Source organism: Eptatretus burgeri, chromosome 11 (assembly GCF_056783735.1).
Source record: "Eptatretus burgeri isolate ZD-2024b chromosome 11, Ebu_testis_v1, whole genome shotgun sequence".
Classification (NCBI taxonomy): Eukaryota; Metazoa; Chordata; class Myxini; order Myxiniformes; family Myxinidae; genus Eptatretus; species Eptatretus burgeri.
In genome coordinates this window covers 58,231,614-58,246,727 of record NC_140971.1, presented here as the reverse complement: position 1 = coordinate 58,246,727, position 15,114 = coordinate 58,231,614, and the positions used below count along the sequence as shown (strand labels likewise).

The window sequence follows — 15,114 nt, the reverse complement described above, 5'->3', positions numbered from 1 at the left end:
TTCCTGAATGGCCTGGCTTGGCATGAAGTTTGACGAAGGCTAGCCATAATTTAGAAAAAGGCTCGGGGGCTGATTATGTCATTCCATGATAAAAAAAAAACACCTTGGGATGTTCAAAAAAACACCTTGGGATATTTAATATCCACCAACTAATGCGAACAGATGGGTCCCCTGCTTGGTACTCATCCAAGGGACAACACAGTTTGTGATGTCATGCCCTGCCTGCGAAGCCCCCACATGACAGTTTGTGGTCGAGATAGAAATCAAACCAAGACAAGATGCATTTAGTCAAACCATTTAGAAATCAAATTTAGAAATTAGACAAACCATCAAGATGCATTGAGTGAAACCATTTAGAAATCAAACCAAGACAACAAGACAAGATGCATAAGATGATTCAAATGAAAATGCACTCGGTGTAGACACAGGGTAAACAGGGTAAACAAATAATCATCAGGAATAATAATAATACACCTTGGTGCACTTACCCCTCAATGTAATAATACACAGATAAACAGTGCCCTTCATAAGTATTGGAACAGTGAAGTCAAGTTTGTTATTATTGCTATCTACTCAAGAAATGTGGATTTGAGATAAAAACAAATGAATACGAGGCAAGAATACAGAAGGTCAGCACATATTTCTTGGGATTTCTATGCATATGTTTTACCATTGTAAAACAGTAGCACTTTTAATGTTCAGTCCCCCAATTTTCGGAAAACATAAGTATTGCAACGGATTAATTAAAGTAGTGTCAAAGTTCGTATTTGGTTGCGTATCGCTTTCATGCAATAACTGCATCGAACCTGTGACCCATTGACATCACCACATAACACTCTTGGTATCTTCCTTTTAGATGCTTTTCCAAGCATTTACTGCAGCGATTTTCAATTGTTTGTTTTGAGGGGTTTCTGACTTTAGTCTCCTCTTCAGCAAGTGAAATGCATGCTCCATTGGATTTAAATCAGGAGGACATTGACCTGTCCAGTGTAAAATCTTCCACTCCCTCCACCCACCGATGAACTCATTGGTTGCGTTGGCAGTGTGTTTTGGATCATTGTCTTGGTGAAGTGCCACCCAATGAATTTGGAGTTACTTTCTTTGTACATAGGCAGACACAATGTTTCTGTTCACTTCCAAATTAATTTTTCTGCTGCTGTCATTAGTTTCATCATCAATAAAGATGAGTGACCAAGTTTCAGAGGCAGCCATACAATTCCAAGCCATGACATTACCTCAACCATGCTTCACAACTGAGGTATATGCTTTGGATCATGTGCAGTTCCTTCCTTTCTTGACACTTTCACCTTTCCATTGCTTTGGAAAAGGTTTATGTTGGTCTCATCTCAACATAAAAACTTTGTTCTAAAACTCCCCTGGCTCACCTCTGAACTTCTTGGCAAATTCAAATCTGGCCATTCTATTTTTGTTGCTGATGGAGTTTGTATCTTGCTGCGTTGTCTTTGTAATTCTGCTGTTGAAGCCTTCTGCAAACAGCAGCTTGTCATACTTTCACCCCATGCACTCTGGAGGTTGTTAGTGATGTCAATGACAGTTGTTTCAGGGTTTTTCTTCACAGCTCTGATGATTTTTCTGTCATCAATTACATTTGTTTTCCTTGGCTGACTGGCCATTGTCTATTGCAAAGTACACCAGTAGTTTCTTTTTCAAGATATTCCAAATTGTTGTATTTGCTCGGCGAAATTTTTGTGCTATGGTTATAATTAAACTCTTCTGTTCCTTCACCTTCCAAAGTGCTTGCTTTGCTTTCATGGACAGTGCTCTGGTAATCATGTTGGTTCATGCCCACTGACTCCAAAGGCAGACTCCCAAGGCAAAAGCAAAGGCGAAAACCAAAAAGAGACATTCACAGCTCTTTTATGTGTGAACGATTAATGCAATAACAACAATATCCCCCTTCCGCCACGCGGCGGGGGATAAAAACCTGAGCAATAAGAAACACCTGCCAGTCATTTGTTCCAATACCGATGCTTACCTAAAATGGGGGGATTGAACATAAAAAGTGCTGTTGTTCTTCAATGATGAAACATATATACATAAAATTACCAAGAAATATAAACTCACCTTCTGTACTTTTGCTTCGTATTAATCTTTTGATCTCAGATCCAAATTTCTTGAATATAGCAATTTTAACAAATTTGACTTCATTGTTCCAATACTTATGGAGGGCATTGTACATTTGTGAGATTATTTTTGAGAAATCTTTAACTGTCAAAGAACCTCTCCTCTTTCCATGAAAGAGAGGAGGTTTTTTTTGAAAGTTTCAAGATGGGTGTTCACCACAACCTCAGGTCATCCCCTTCCCATATGCATGACAGTTACCCTGATCAACCCCACCCTCTCCCCCCACCCCCTTCCCATGCTTTCATTATGTTATACGTGGAAAACAACAAAGCGATCCAAAATGAAAACACCCACCTTTTTTCGGGTCAAGTTTTCCAATTTAACATTCATATTTAAACCCTTGAAAGACTCAGGGAGGCTGCTGCTGCTGCTGCTGCTGCTGCTGCTGCTGCTGCTGCTGCTGCTGCTGCTGCTGCTGCTGCTGCTGCTGCTGCTGCTGCTGGTGCTGCTGCTGCTGCTGGTGCTGCTGCTGCTGCTGGTGCTGCGTCGGTGTCGGTCCTCCTTTTCAGAGTTTATGTCTGTTGGAAATGATGCAATGCTTTGATTTTCCATAACAACTGAAATAGAAAATAAATAGAGGTGATTTACAAACTCATTTGCCCCCATTTTTGTGCTATTTAACCGAAGGGGATAAGTAATCATTGTGATGTACTTGATGCTTGCATGAGGAATCACAATATGGAAACACTCTTGAACATTGTTGTGGTAAAGTGTTGAGGGTATGAAATTGGTATTCAATTGAAGAATCAAATCTAGTTTAAGGCAGAAGTATCAATAAGTCGAATTCTGTGGTTCTAGAAACAAGCTCGTCTCTGAGGAACTACAATGTAAGAAGAAAAAAAACTGTGAATAATGATCTCCAAGGAGTGGTTCAATGCTTGCCCCACCTGGCCAGGTCTAACTTGCCTGGTGATGCCGATCTATATTTTGTGCTCACTCCTCATGCCTTCAAGGCAAATAAGGATCCATCCATCCATTGGGACCACACTCTGTGCAGAGCGTTGGTGCTACATAAGCAGCCTCTTTGGCTATTGAGCACAATCTTGCATGGGTCGACACTCCGACACAGAAATAAGGATGGAGAGAAAAATATAACCGACTAAAAGGCAGCAATGCCTAAAATCCTTCTCAATGAAGAGAAAACGTGTCATCCAAACCAGTATGGCATGTTTTCTCTTCATTGAGAAAGGTACCGTGTAAAATACCTCTCTCTTCATTGAGAGAGGAACCTTGAGAGAGGTCAAGCCAGATTAGATCTGTCACTTGCTGCAGGTACCAGGTAAACCTGTACTAACCTGTTTCATAGTCGGGTTGTCGGGAAATAAACCGTCTCCCCCACCAGGTTTTCTGGAGAGGAGGGTGTTATAGATATGGACACCCAGCAGGATTAAAAACAAAACCTGCCCAAAAACAAATCTCATCCATTTATAATGCCCAACTGTATCTGCGGACGTCCTCCTGCAGTTGGGTTACTTTTTTTAAGGAGGTTGGTGGAAGGATTTGCACTCCGGCCACCGTAAAACACATTATTCTGCAAAACCAACAAATGTTACATCTGAAATCCCACTCTGTGGGAGAATCTTCTGTGCTGCGCTCACAGAAAGATGGGATTGGGACAAAGCCTTCGGGACCCCCATTCCTTGATGATACGAGGAAAACCATGGGGTAAACGTCCAGGGTCAGATTGCAGTGCTGTGTGGTGGAGTGGAGCTGAGGTGTCATCCACCAGACGGTGTTCTCCTTGGGTTAACCTGAGGCGGTCCCATCGGGTGGGTGCCTGGAATGTCCTAACTCCAAGAGAGGATTATCACCCATCTCTGTGATCATCTGAGCTCAAGCGTTTGAACATAGTTATTGCAGCACTCTCTGAGGTTTGGAGACCGGAGAGTGGTGAGATCATGGCCGGTAGTTGCATGTACAATTTGTTCTGGCCACTCTGATGGTTACCATACCCAAGGAGTTGCTGTGGCTGAGTCCAATAAGCTGACTCAAATAATAATTGAGATAACACCGGTCAATGAACATATTATGAGATAAAGGATTCGTCACTCCTTGGGTGTGCTTTCCCTGGTGTCTGTATATGCTCCGACTAAGGTGAGTGATCTCACCATGAAGGACGCTTTCAATGCCGCGCTCGAGTCTGTGGCTGAACAGTGCCCCAGGCGAGATTTTCTTCTCATCTTGGGGGATTTCAATGCATCGACTGGAACTGATACGGATGGTTATGAGACATGTGTTGGTCCCCATGGGTTTGGAACTGTGAAGCAGAATAGCACTAAGTTCCATCACTTTGCAAGAAGTCATGGACTGGGGGTGGCTGGTTCATGGTTTCAGCACCCACAAGCTCATCACTGGACTTGGTATTCCAATGCTGGCGGTGTGGCAAAGGAGATTGACCATGTGCTCATTGATGGTCACTGGAGGATTATCCAGAACTGCAGGGTCTACCAGAGTGTTCAGCTCCTCAACACCGACCACAGGCTTGTTGCAGCAACTCTGAAGTTGCAGCATAGATCCAGCAGAATGGTACCATCCTCGCCTCGGATGTATGTTGTCAAATGCAAGGATGAGAGGATAGCTGAGGAGTTTGCGAACAGGCTGAATGGGGATTTGATGGGTCTGTGTTGTTTGGGGAGTCCTGAAGAGTTGTGGTGCGCCTTCAAGACCACCGTCCTTGATGTTGCTGGTGGATGTCTTGGAACTCACATGAGGACGAAGAAGAATTTTGTCTCTCAAGGGACACTGGATACTATTGACCAGAGTCGCAGAGCAAGGCTTAATGGCAGAGCTGAGCTGTTCAGGGAGCTGAGGCATAAAACTGTATGTGTGCTGAGGGTGGACAAGGGGGCCAATGTGCAAGGAATCTGTGAGAGGGAAGACCATCACCTGTGTTCAAGTAATTCTCATCCCGCTTACAGGAGAATGCACGCATTGCATTCCTCCAAGCCCCATCCCTCGGTGTACTGCAGTTCAAGCGGAGGGTGGTTACTCTTGACAGAGGAATCCGAAGTGAAGGCCCGCTGGGCCGGTTTCTTTGAGAGGCTGCACCAGGCTGACTCACCAGCTGTCGAGTTGGACGTCAGGGGTGTTACAATCCCTGTTGCTGACCCACTAATCAACTGTGGTCCACCTAGGCTTGTCGAAACACAGGCTGCGGTGAACCTGTTGAAATGGTGTAAAGCTCTGGGATCTATGACATCCACGCTGAACTTCTCAAGGCTGGTGGAAATGCTGTACTCGTGTCATTGCATACAGTTCTGTACTCTGCCTGGAACACAGGCATCATCCCAACTGACTGGAAGAGGGGCCTTGTTGTCCCTCTCTGGAAAGGGAAGGGTAACCGCCAAGACTGCAACAACTACCGAGGGATGATGCTGCTCTCGGTGCCAGGCAAGGTCTTTGCTCGGATAATTCTTGATAGGGTTCGCCACCATCTGCTTGAGCACCAGCGTCCAGAGCAGTCAGGCTTCACACCAAAGCGGTCAATGATTGAACGTATTCTTGCTCTTCGTGTTGTCACCTGACGCAGACGAGAGTTTCGGCAGGGGCTGCTTGCAGCCTATGTTGATCTCTGCAAAGCATTCAATTCAGTAAATTGGGATGCCTTCTGGAGGATTTTTGGTCTTCATGGGGTGCCACCAAAACTTATCAATCTGATGTCTGAACTACACTCTGGTAATGAGAGTGCTATGAGATGTGGTGACACCATCTCTGACTTATTTCCAGTTTTTGCTGGAGTATGTCAGGGGTGTGATCTGGCTCCCACACTTTGCAGTGCTTTTATGGACTGCATTCTGAGGAGGATGTCGGAGAGATTAAGCTGCAGTGCATCGTTCGAGAATGTCAAGATCTCTGACCTTGATTTCACAGTCATCTTTGCGGAGACTCTAGACATCCTTTTTCGGGCTGAAGAGATGTTGAATGAGGAGTCGGAGCCGCTGGGATCAGGGGTTTCCTGGGTCAAAATGAGGATGCAGGCTTTCAAAGGCATCTTGAATGCTGCTATCTTTGTGGTGAGGATGGTGAGGTCACAGAGAAATTCAGTTACCTTGGCAGTGAAATTCATGTCTCTGCTGGCTCTGAGCCAGACGTCAACAGATGTCTGGGTCAGGCTTGGGGAGTCATGGATTCACTGGATCTTGGGGTATGGCACTGCTGGTATCTGTGCAGGAGGACAAAAGTATGAGTCTTCAGATCCTTAGTGATTCCAGTCTTGCTCTTCAAATGTAAGACTTATATTAGACTGTGACCAGAGATCTGAGATGAAAACATAATTCCTTTGGTTCCAGGTCTCTTCGGAGAATGCTTGGCTATCACTGGCCGGACTTTGTGACCAATGAGCGGTTGCTGAGTGAGACTCAAATGAGATTTGTTACCTGCATCGTCCGTGAGCATCAGTTGCGGCTGAATGGACATGTGGCTCATTTTCCTGATGCTGATGCTGCTCACCAGATTTTCTCAGTGAGGGAGCCTCGTGAGCGGAGGAGGCCAATGGCCTGACCATGTGCCTTGTGGTTGCAGCAGGTTGATCAGCATCTCAAGGAGATGGGGATGGGCCAGGCATCTGCTTGGGGGATGGCCAGACGGAGGCCCCTGGAGAATTGGCGGAAAGTGGACGCAGCGACGCGCAGCTCCGGCGCATGCTCCCATACCTGAACTGACAAACCAGTAAAATCTGACACACACCTTCAACCAACTACACAGTAAATCCAGTTTGAAATTTGAAGTCCAAGTAATCCCTCCAACAGTAAAGGAACATGACAATTGCAGCAGAAGGCCTAATATGCAATCACTGAATGTTTTATACAGCCTCTCTTTATGGTGCTGGAAGGATACCTTTCAGGTGTTTCACGTGCAGGGTGATCCGTTAATCTGTGCGATGTCCATCTGACGTTAAACTGGGTGTCCCCTCTGTTCATAGTACTTGGTGGATGTTAAAGATCCCACGGTGCTTCCATGAACAGATTGTGAGTTACTGCCAGTACCCTGGCCAAATTACAAACTCCTGCAACCTCGCTTGAGTATCCTGCTTGTGGCGATCCGTCCAGAATCATATAAATCATCAAGAGAATGCTTCGGCAGAACGAATGCTCTTTTAGTTGTGGAATACATTCTTTCTTTGCAACATAATCATTAATCATACTCCTTTCCATAACTCACATATAGTTGAGAATTTACAAGTCAAATCTAAGTCTCAGCTGCATGTATGATCACTGTACGTGACCTTTCATCGATTGATTGGCATTGAAAACAAAGTAATTCATTGTCAAACGTTTTCAAGCAGTGTCAAGCACAGAGAAGCAGGAATTCAGGGACACATTGGAGAGGATGATGGGAATGGCTGAGCTGGAGGTGAGGCTGTGCATTGCAGGGGACTTTATCACGCATGTGGGAGTAGCGAAACTGGGGGAAGAGGAATATTTTGGTAAATTTGGTTGGGGAACTCGGAAAAGAGAGGGCCAAGAGATGGTGGAGCTGGTGGCGTGGAATGGGATGGCCACAACTGGTTCATTCTTTCAAAAGTGGGAAAACAACAAGATTACCTATAGGAGTGGACATCAGAGAACATAACTGGATTTGGTGGTGGTAAGGAAGCAACATTTGGTGAGGGTGAAGGATTGTAAGGCAGTGGTGGGAAAGCATGTTACCACCCAGCACAAGCCTGTGGTGTTTGTGGTAAGGATGGAGAAAGGAGGGAAGTTCAGAGCTGGGGTCAGCAGATCATTAGTTAGGGCAAGTGTTGGGGAAACTTTGCCGTTGAGTATAAGGAGAGGTCGAGGACTAAGCATGAGCAACTTCGCGAAGAAGTTGAAGGTTTGGAGGAAGAGTGGACGTATAGAGAAACGTTTCGGAGAATTGCAGAAGTTTTGTGTGGAAAAATGTCAGGAAGGGGTGCCTCCTGAAGGGATAGAAAACAGGTATGGTGGACGGAGGATGTCGCGAAGGCAGTTCATGAAAAGGAGGTTTGAAAGAGGATAGAGAAGATCAAGGATAGGGAGAGGCAGCCAGATGCAGGGTTGCTACACCTGTACGGGCAGAAGAAGAAAGCAGCAAGGAGAGCTGTGGATAAGGCGAGGAATTATATGGAAGATGAGGTGTACAAGTTGAAAGAGGATGGGAGGAAGAAGATTTATAAACTGGCTCGTGTCAGGGATGAGGATGGGAAGGACATGAAAGGGGGCAGTGATTAAGGATGGTGGTGGGAGGCTGGTGACAGAGAGGGGGACGGTGGTGAAGATGTGAGAAGGGTATTTCAAAGAACCAGTTGAACTGGGAAGGAAGCAACAGCAAACTGGAGCTCCCGTGTTATGTGAGAAGACAGCAGAGTTGGGGGAGATCACAGAGGAGGAAGTGTGGATGGCATTGAAGATGATGAAGAAGGGTAGAGTGCCTGGCATTGATGAGGTGTGTACAGAGATGATAATTGCAGCGGAGGAAGTCGGAGTTAGTTGGACAAAGAGGCTGGTGAATGTACGAGAACCATCTAAAAAGTAACGGGACTGCCTTCACAGAAATTTTATTCCAAAAAATATATTGAAATCACAGCTTGTCCCCTTCAAAATAGTTTCCCTGCAGTCTCACACACTTGTCCATCCTCTTCTTCCACGTTTAGATACACCCCCGGAAGGCTTCTTCTGGAATCCTTCGGAACTCCGTCGTCACGGCCCTTTTGATGGCCTCCACATCAGGAAATCGGGTCCTGTTGATCACCCACTTGAGCTTGGGGAATAGGAAAAAATCACAAGGGGCCAAGTCTGACGAATATGGGGGTTGCTCCAAAGTTGGCATGTTCCTCTCCACCAGAAACTGTAGGATGCTCAGGGCACTGTGAGCAGGGGCTTTGTCATGGTAGAGCACCCAGGCGTTGTTCTCCCACAGATCCCTCCTCTTGTCCCGGACTGATCTCACGAGGTGCTGGAGGATCTCCTTGTACACGTATTGATTCACTGTTTGACCCTGTAGTAGAAACTCGAAGTGGACGATGCCCTTGATATCAAAAAATGCGATGAGCATCACCTTCACCTTTGACTTCGACATCCTTGCTGTCTTTGGTCTTGGTGATGCCGGACTTTTCCACTGATGACTCTGCCGTTTGGTCGCGGGATCGTATTCAAATATCCACGATTCATCGCCAGTAATGACTCTCCCGAGCAGGTCTGGATCGTCCTCGAGGCGCTCGATAATGTCTTGACAGACAGTGACTCTTTGCTGTTTCTGGTCCTCGGACAACAGCTTGGAGACCATCTTTTCGCACACCTTGCTCATTTTGCGATTTTCAGTGATCATTCTCCAGACAGTGTCCTCGTTGATGGAAAGTTCCTCAGCAATCATCCGCACCATGAGTCGACAATCTACGCACACCATCTGCTTCACACGCTCGATGTTGTTCGCCGTTCTGCTCGTTGAAGGTCTTCCAGATCGTGGATCGTCTTCAACCTCCTCCCGTCCCTCTTTAAACCTCTTGTGCCATTCAAATGCACGTGTACGTGACATCGTTTCTTCCCCGTAGACTTGCTGCAGCATTGCGAAGGATTCGGAAGGTGTTTTGCCAAGCTTGGCAAGAAACTTCAGATTGGCTCTCTGCTCAAGACTCAAAGTACGATGACTCAGACTAGACAACATGTAAAGCACAACCTGTAATAAATCACACAATGAGCGCAGTCAACCATCACCAATCATGTATATGACTGGAATGTTGTGAAAGACTGACAGAACCTGTTCATTCAAGTTGTGTAAGTGGAGCACACAGCAGGCTCAGTCCCGTTAGTTTTTAGACGGACCTCGTATGTATTTGAGAGAGTTGAATTTTGCGTAGATGTACTTCTTGTATTGATTGGAAAGAAAACCAAACTCATCAAACCCAAATAGTGCAAATAAATCAGTAAGAGGTAATGAAAAAATACATTTTGAAAATGTCACTCCTTGTTGGCCAAAATCAGATAATTGTGTAAAATCATTGGCTATTATAAGGAAATACTTGGAACTTCACCGCAGGAGGGGGCCAAAGCATCCTTCATGTCTTCACAATCATGGCAATATTTGAGTATGCTCTCATCCCCACGACTTGCAGATACCAATACAACTCGGTTTTAAAACAATCCAACGACTCTATTGTCACGACCACTGCAGGTGGACCATTTCATGCATTCACCACTCTGATTGAAAGACTTCTGCCTCACTCCTTTCCCAACTCCTCTCCTTTTTACCCAGCACATGAGAAACAGAAAGAGGAGTTCAGCAATTGGTTAACTTCTCTCTGTCCATCCATCCATTCACAAACATCAGTTTATGATCGAGGAACAACTAAATTTCAATTGAATGATACATTTTGAACACGAATCGGAAAACGAACCTGAAGTTTAGCAGTGCTTTGGCTCTGAATTTGTCCCGATTGCGCATGGACAGAGAGAGGCAAGACAGAGTTAAAATATTATCTCGCTCGTCTGACGGTAAAACAAAATTGAAAATAATTCCAATCAGGAACCTTACTGTTTTAAGGACATCATAAAGGACAAAAACAAGCACAAATAACCAATTAAACAAGTCAGATATGGTGGTGGAGAGGGCCAATGAGTCAATGGCCAGAAACTTCCAGAATTATCTTACATATATATGACCTTTACAAACTTTATTTTACTTCAATTTAGTTTTTTCCTTCAACACTATGTCAGGATAAGATATTCGATGAACTTTCTAGTTTACAATTGAATGGTGCCCTGTTATCCTCATGGTGTCCATTCATTAGCTTCTTACTCTTGGACAATGTGCTGTGAATTGAGCAATGAGTGTATTTCCTGACATCTTATGTCACGCCTATGGATGATGTTCATGTTTATGCAAATCAGACAGAACAGTGTTAACAAATATCAAAATTAGAAATGGGTGTCTGATGTCGATTTCAGGAGAGACGAAAAAACATGCAAAATGAAAAATGAAAGGAACAAATCCTCCAACATTGCACCATCAGTTCACCGATGTGAACGGCCCCACAAGCACCCCACTAATGCCAGGATGCACACATTCTTCCAGAAAACCTCTCTTGGTTAAACTTTAAAAATCCAACTCTTTCATTTGTTCACTTCGGTCTCGGGAATCACCTTCCAGAGGCTCCCCCCCCCCCCCCCCACTCGTTCCTACATGGCTTTCAGCAGGCAGTGTACTTTCAATTGCTAACCCGCTATCCCACCAACTCAATCTTGCTCTTCCATGAGCTTCAATCTTGTCGAGAAAAAAACGATTATGTCACATATTTTTCAGCTTTTTCCATGAAATCACCCAATATGACGAACTGGTGATGGAAGAATTTTGTGAATCAATGATGATCTGAATTAGAATCTGTGGAGATTTTACACAAAATTAACAAAATTAAAGCTCTTCGGGGAAACAGAAAGGAAACGAAAAGTTTTCCTTTTGATCACAAACCTTCTGGCTCAGCAATCTTCAAACAGGTGACTTCCACCAGGTCTGGAACTCTGATCGTTTTATCCTCTGTGGAACAATGAAAAATTTGTAGAACAAAGTCAGACAATGTCATTTGTGAAAACTTTATCTGCTTTGAGAAATGAAAATGTTTGAAGGTAAATAAATTGGAGTCTGATGAATGTGACAAATTACAATGTCTGAAAGATACTTTTCAAAGAAAATTATTTTAAACGATGGTACAACATGATGTACACCCACTTCAGACAAGGAAATAATATTTCACGTGTTATCAGTTGACAGCAATCATCTCAGAATGTTTATGTTGAAGAGACACAGCAAAGAAACAAACAAGGAACTTAGTTGAAACACGAGTGACACGTGATTGTACAGAAGATATTTTATCGAAGATGTAAAGCAACGATCTCTTTCAAGTCTTTAGTTTCTCATTTTGTGTTAAACCGTCAGGGAATGACTCGGAATTTTGGGTTGATGTCGTTCTTATATTGATTAGAAAGAAAACCAAACTCATCAAACCCAAATGTTGCACATAATTTAGAAAGATGTAATTAAAAATTATGCTCTGTGTTGGCCAAAATCAGACAATAGCATAAAATCAGTGGCTATTACAAGGAAATACTTGGAACTTCACCACAGGAGGGGGCCAAGGCGTCCATCATGGCGACACAATCATGCCAACATCTGAGTATTCTCTCATTCCCACAAGTTACAGATAACTATCAAACTCATGTTTTAAAACAATCCACCAACTCCATTGTCACCACCACTGCAGGGTGACCATTTATGCATTCACCACACTGATTGAAAGACTTCTGCCTCACTCCTGTCGCAACTCCTCTCCTTTTTACACTGAGCACATAAAACGGAAAGCGGGGTGAAGCAATTGGTTTATTTCTCTCTGTTCGTCCATCCATCCACAAACGTCAGTTTATGATCGAGGAACAACTTAATCTCAAGTGAATGTTATATTTTGAACACAAATCGGAAAACGAAGCTGTAGTTTAGCAGTACCTTGGCTCTGATAAAGTATTTATTAATGATTATCTGAGTTAGAATCTGCAGAGATTTTACACAACATTGACAATATTAAAGCTCTTTGGGGATAAACGAAAGGAAATGAAAAGTTTTCCTTTCGACCACAAACCTTCTGGCACAGCATTCTCCAAACAGGTTACTTCCACTGGGTCTGGAACTTTGATCGTTGTATCCTCTGTGGAACAATGAAAAAGTTGTAGAACAAAGTTAGACAATGTCATTTGTGAAAAGGTAAATAAATTGGAGTCTGATGAATATAACAAATTAAACGAGAAGGGCACTTGGAAGAAGGCATACCTCTGCCACGCAATGCCTGCTCCACGAGAACATTTCAGGCCCAGTATATTTTTGAACAAGAAAAAGAGCAATCAGAGATTGCATACCCTCACCGGGACTTCTTTAGAGTGGTGTATTTTATTAAGGTTATTGGGTAAATCAAATATGGCTGCCAAACCATGTGACCTAATTAGATCATATGTGTGAACCTTTTGTTCCTCATCGACAGGTGGTCATGCATTTAAAGTTTCGTCTTAATCTGTTCAGCTATTTCAGAGAAGAAGAATTTGGAAGGTTAAAAAAACAAAAATTATACGGCTGCTGAATCACGTGACCGATGAAGTCATCAAATTTTTTTTCTCTGGACTATTTTATCCCTCGATGACCCTCAAAAATTTTCATACTGATCTGATGTGGTGTTCCACATATGCAAACATAACGAAGGCACCTATGACATCAAAAAAAATCACTCATTCCCCATGATGAGTACTTGCTATGTGTCAAGTTTCAATTTTTTCCTTGGTGCAGTTTCAGAGATACAGTGGTCCAAAGTTTTTCCGATTTTCCAATATGGCTGCCACACCACGTGACCAATGACAACATAATTCTCATTAAAACATTCTACATGAGTAGTCGCACCAATGGCAAAAAATTGGTCTCAATCCAACAAGCACTTGCGGAGAAAACACAAAAGTTCTGTGCGGACAAACAAACAGACAGACAGACGGACCCAAATGCAATACCCTCTCCTTTGGCGAGGGTAAATATCACGCTATACAGTACGATATCGTTTGATATGGACACTTTTGTCACAAGCTGGCAGATGTATCACACTACCCAGTGTATCATTTCAATCCAACCCATGCAGGCTGGGGCCACCCTCGGGATCTTCCCCCCAAAAATATGGTCTGAGACAATCATACAGGTTCTAATTGCAGCCAACAGAACCCCGATCCTTGCACCTAAACTCATTCCAAACCAGAAAGGTTGGAGTATATTATCCTGGAAGCATCCACACTGAGCCTTCAGCAAAGCCCCCAAGTGAAGTCAAGTCATCATCGACATCTTCGGCAAAATGTGCTTTTGCCGATCTTGGTAAAGATACCATTTAACTTCAGTGGTTGTGACGAATGATATCATGTATTGGACAAAAGTGTGAAGTAGGGAATGAGTGGGATGAGTGTGGATGAAAAAGGCATTGCGAATGGACTCAATCTTCATGTATATTGATTATTGAATGATTTTCAATAATTGCAATATTTTGCAAACATAATTGCAATATTTGGGCTTGATGAGCTTTATATTTAGTGCGAGTGCAATTTTATCCAATTTTTAAGCCAAAAACAAAGTAGTTTGCTTGGGTTGAAAAGGTGGGGGGTGGGTACAGAAGTAACAAATTTGGGCAATGGCTGCCACACCAATAAAAGAACTATCCAAACAGAACACCTTGAGATTGTCGCTGCTTCGCTCCATGATTCTTCCTTGGACACACTTCTATCTTCACCACAAATTTACAATTTTGGTTTAAATCAATATTTTTATGCTTCTTTTCATTCTGTCTCCTCACCGAGATTGAAATAAATATGGAATGTGTTCATCCTATTTAATTACCAAAGGCAAAATTACGTTAATGGGGTCGTTGTCTGCAGTTAGAATTTAAGGCCTTAACACCATTTGTGTTCATGTTGTTTGGAAGAATCTGGACATGTATTAAGAACATGTGAAAGGGATAATTGTCTGCTGTATGGCCCATGTGAGAGAGAGAGTATCCTCATCTATTTTAGACAAGAGAGATTAAGGATGTATTGCCACGTGTCTCTCGTATTGAACAGGGCAGGGAGGGGCGAAGCGCAAGAGAGGCTCCAGAACTGCTCCACATCTATGCCTCCCACCCCCCCCCTCCTTCTCCTCCTCCTCCTCTTAATCACCTTCTGGAAAGAGAAGGAGGTACCAGCCACAGACTGTCCAACCCCCCACTTCCCTCCAGGTCTTCAAGCAAGTGGTGTACAACCATGTCATCTCAATCGACATTCCAACAAATAATTATTTCTACTGAATTTAAGCACACCTTACCAAATCCTCTCCATTCCTGTTTACTGTTTTCTCCCTTCTCTCTCTTTTCCTGTTCATTAATTTCCCTGTTTCTTCTGTCCAACTGCATATGGGTCAAACTGCCCAAGTATTAATTTGTTGCTTTTATAAATTTTATCCCCTCAC

General features: G+C 43.5%; 1 protein-coding gene across 3 annotated transcripts in view; it reads right to left on the bottom strand.

Annotated features, from left to right (window-relative positions):
* The window catches only part of LOC147017174 (uncharacterized), a 97,409-nt gene that overhangs the window by 16,613 nt on the left and 65,682 nt on the right, over positions 1-15,114 (bottom strand). For all 3 annotated transcript variants that reach the window (XR_015049382.1, XR_015049383.1, XM_085846613.1), the window contains exons 19-21: positions 12,731-12,796; positions 11,569-11,634; positions 2,440-2,663 (exon numbers count right to left, since the gene is read on the bottom strand). Coding sequence is in view for 1 of the 3 variants with exons in the window: in XM_085846613.1 (XP_085702739.1) it covers positions 2,440-2,663; positions 11,569-11,634; positions 12,731-12,796 (356 nt within the window). In the remaining 2 variants the exon portion in view is untranslated. The remainder of the gene's footprint in view (positions 1-2,439; positions 2,664-11,568; positions 11,635-12,730; positions 12,797-15,114) is intronic.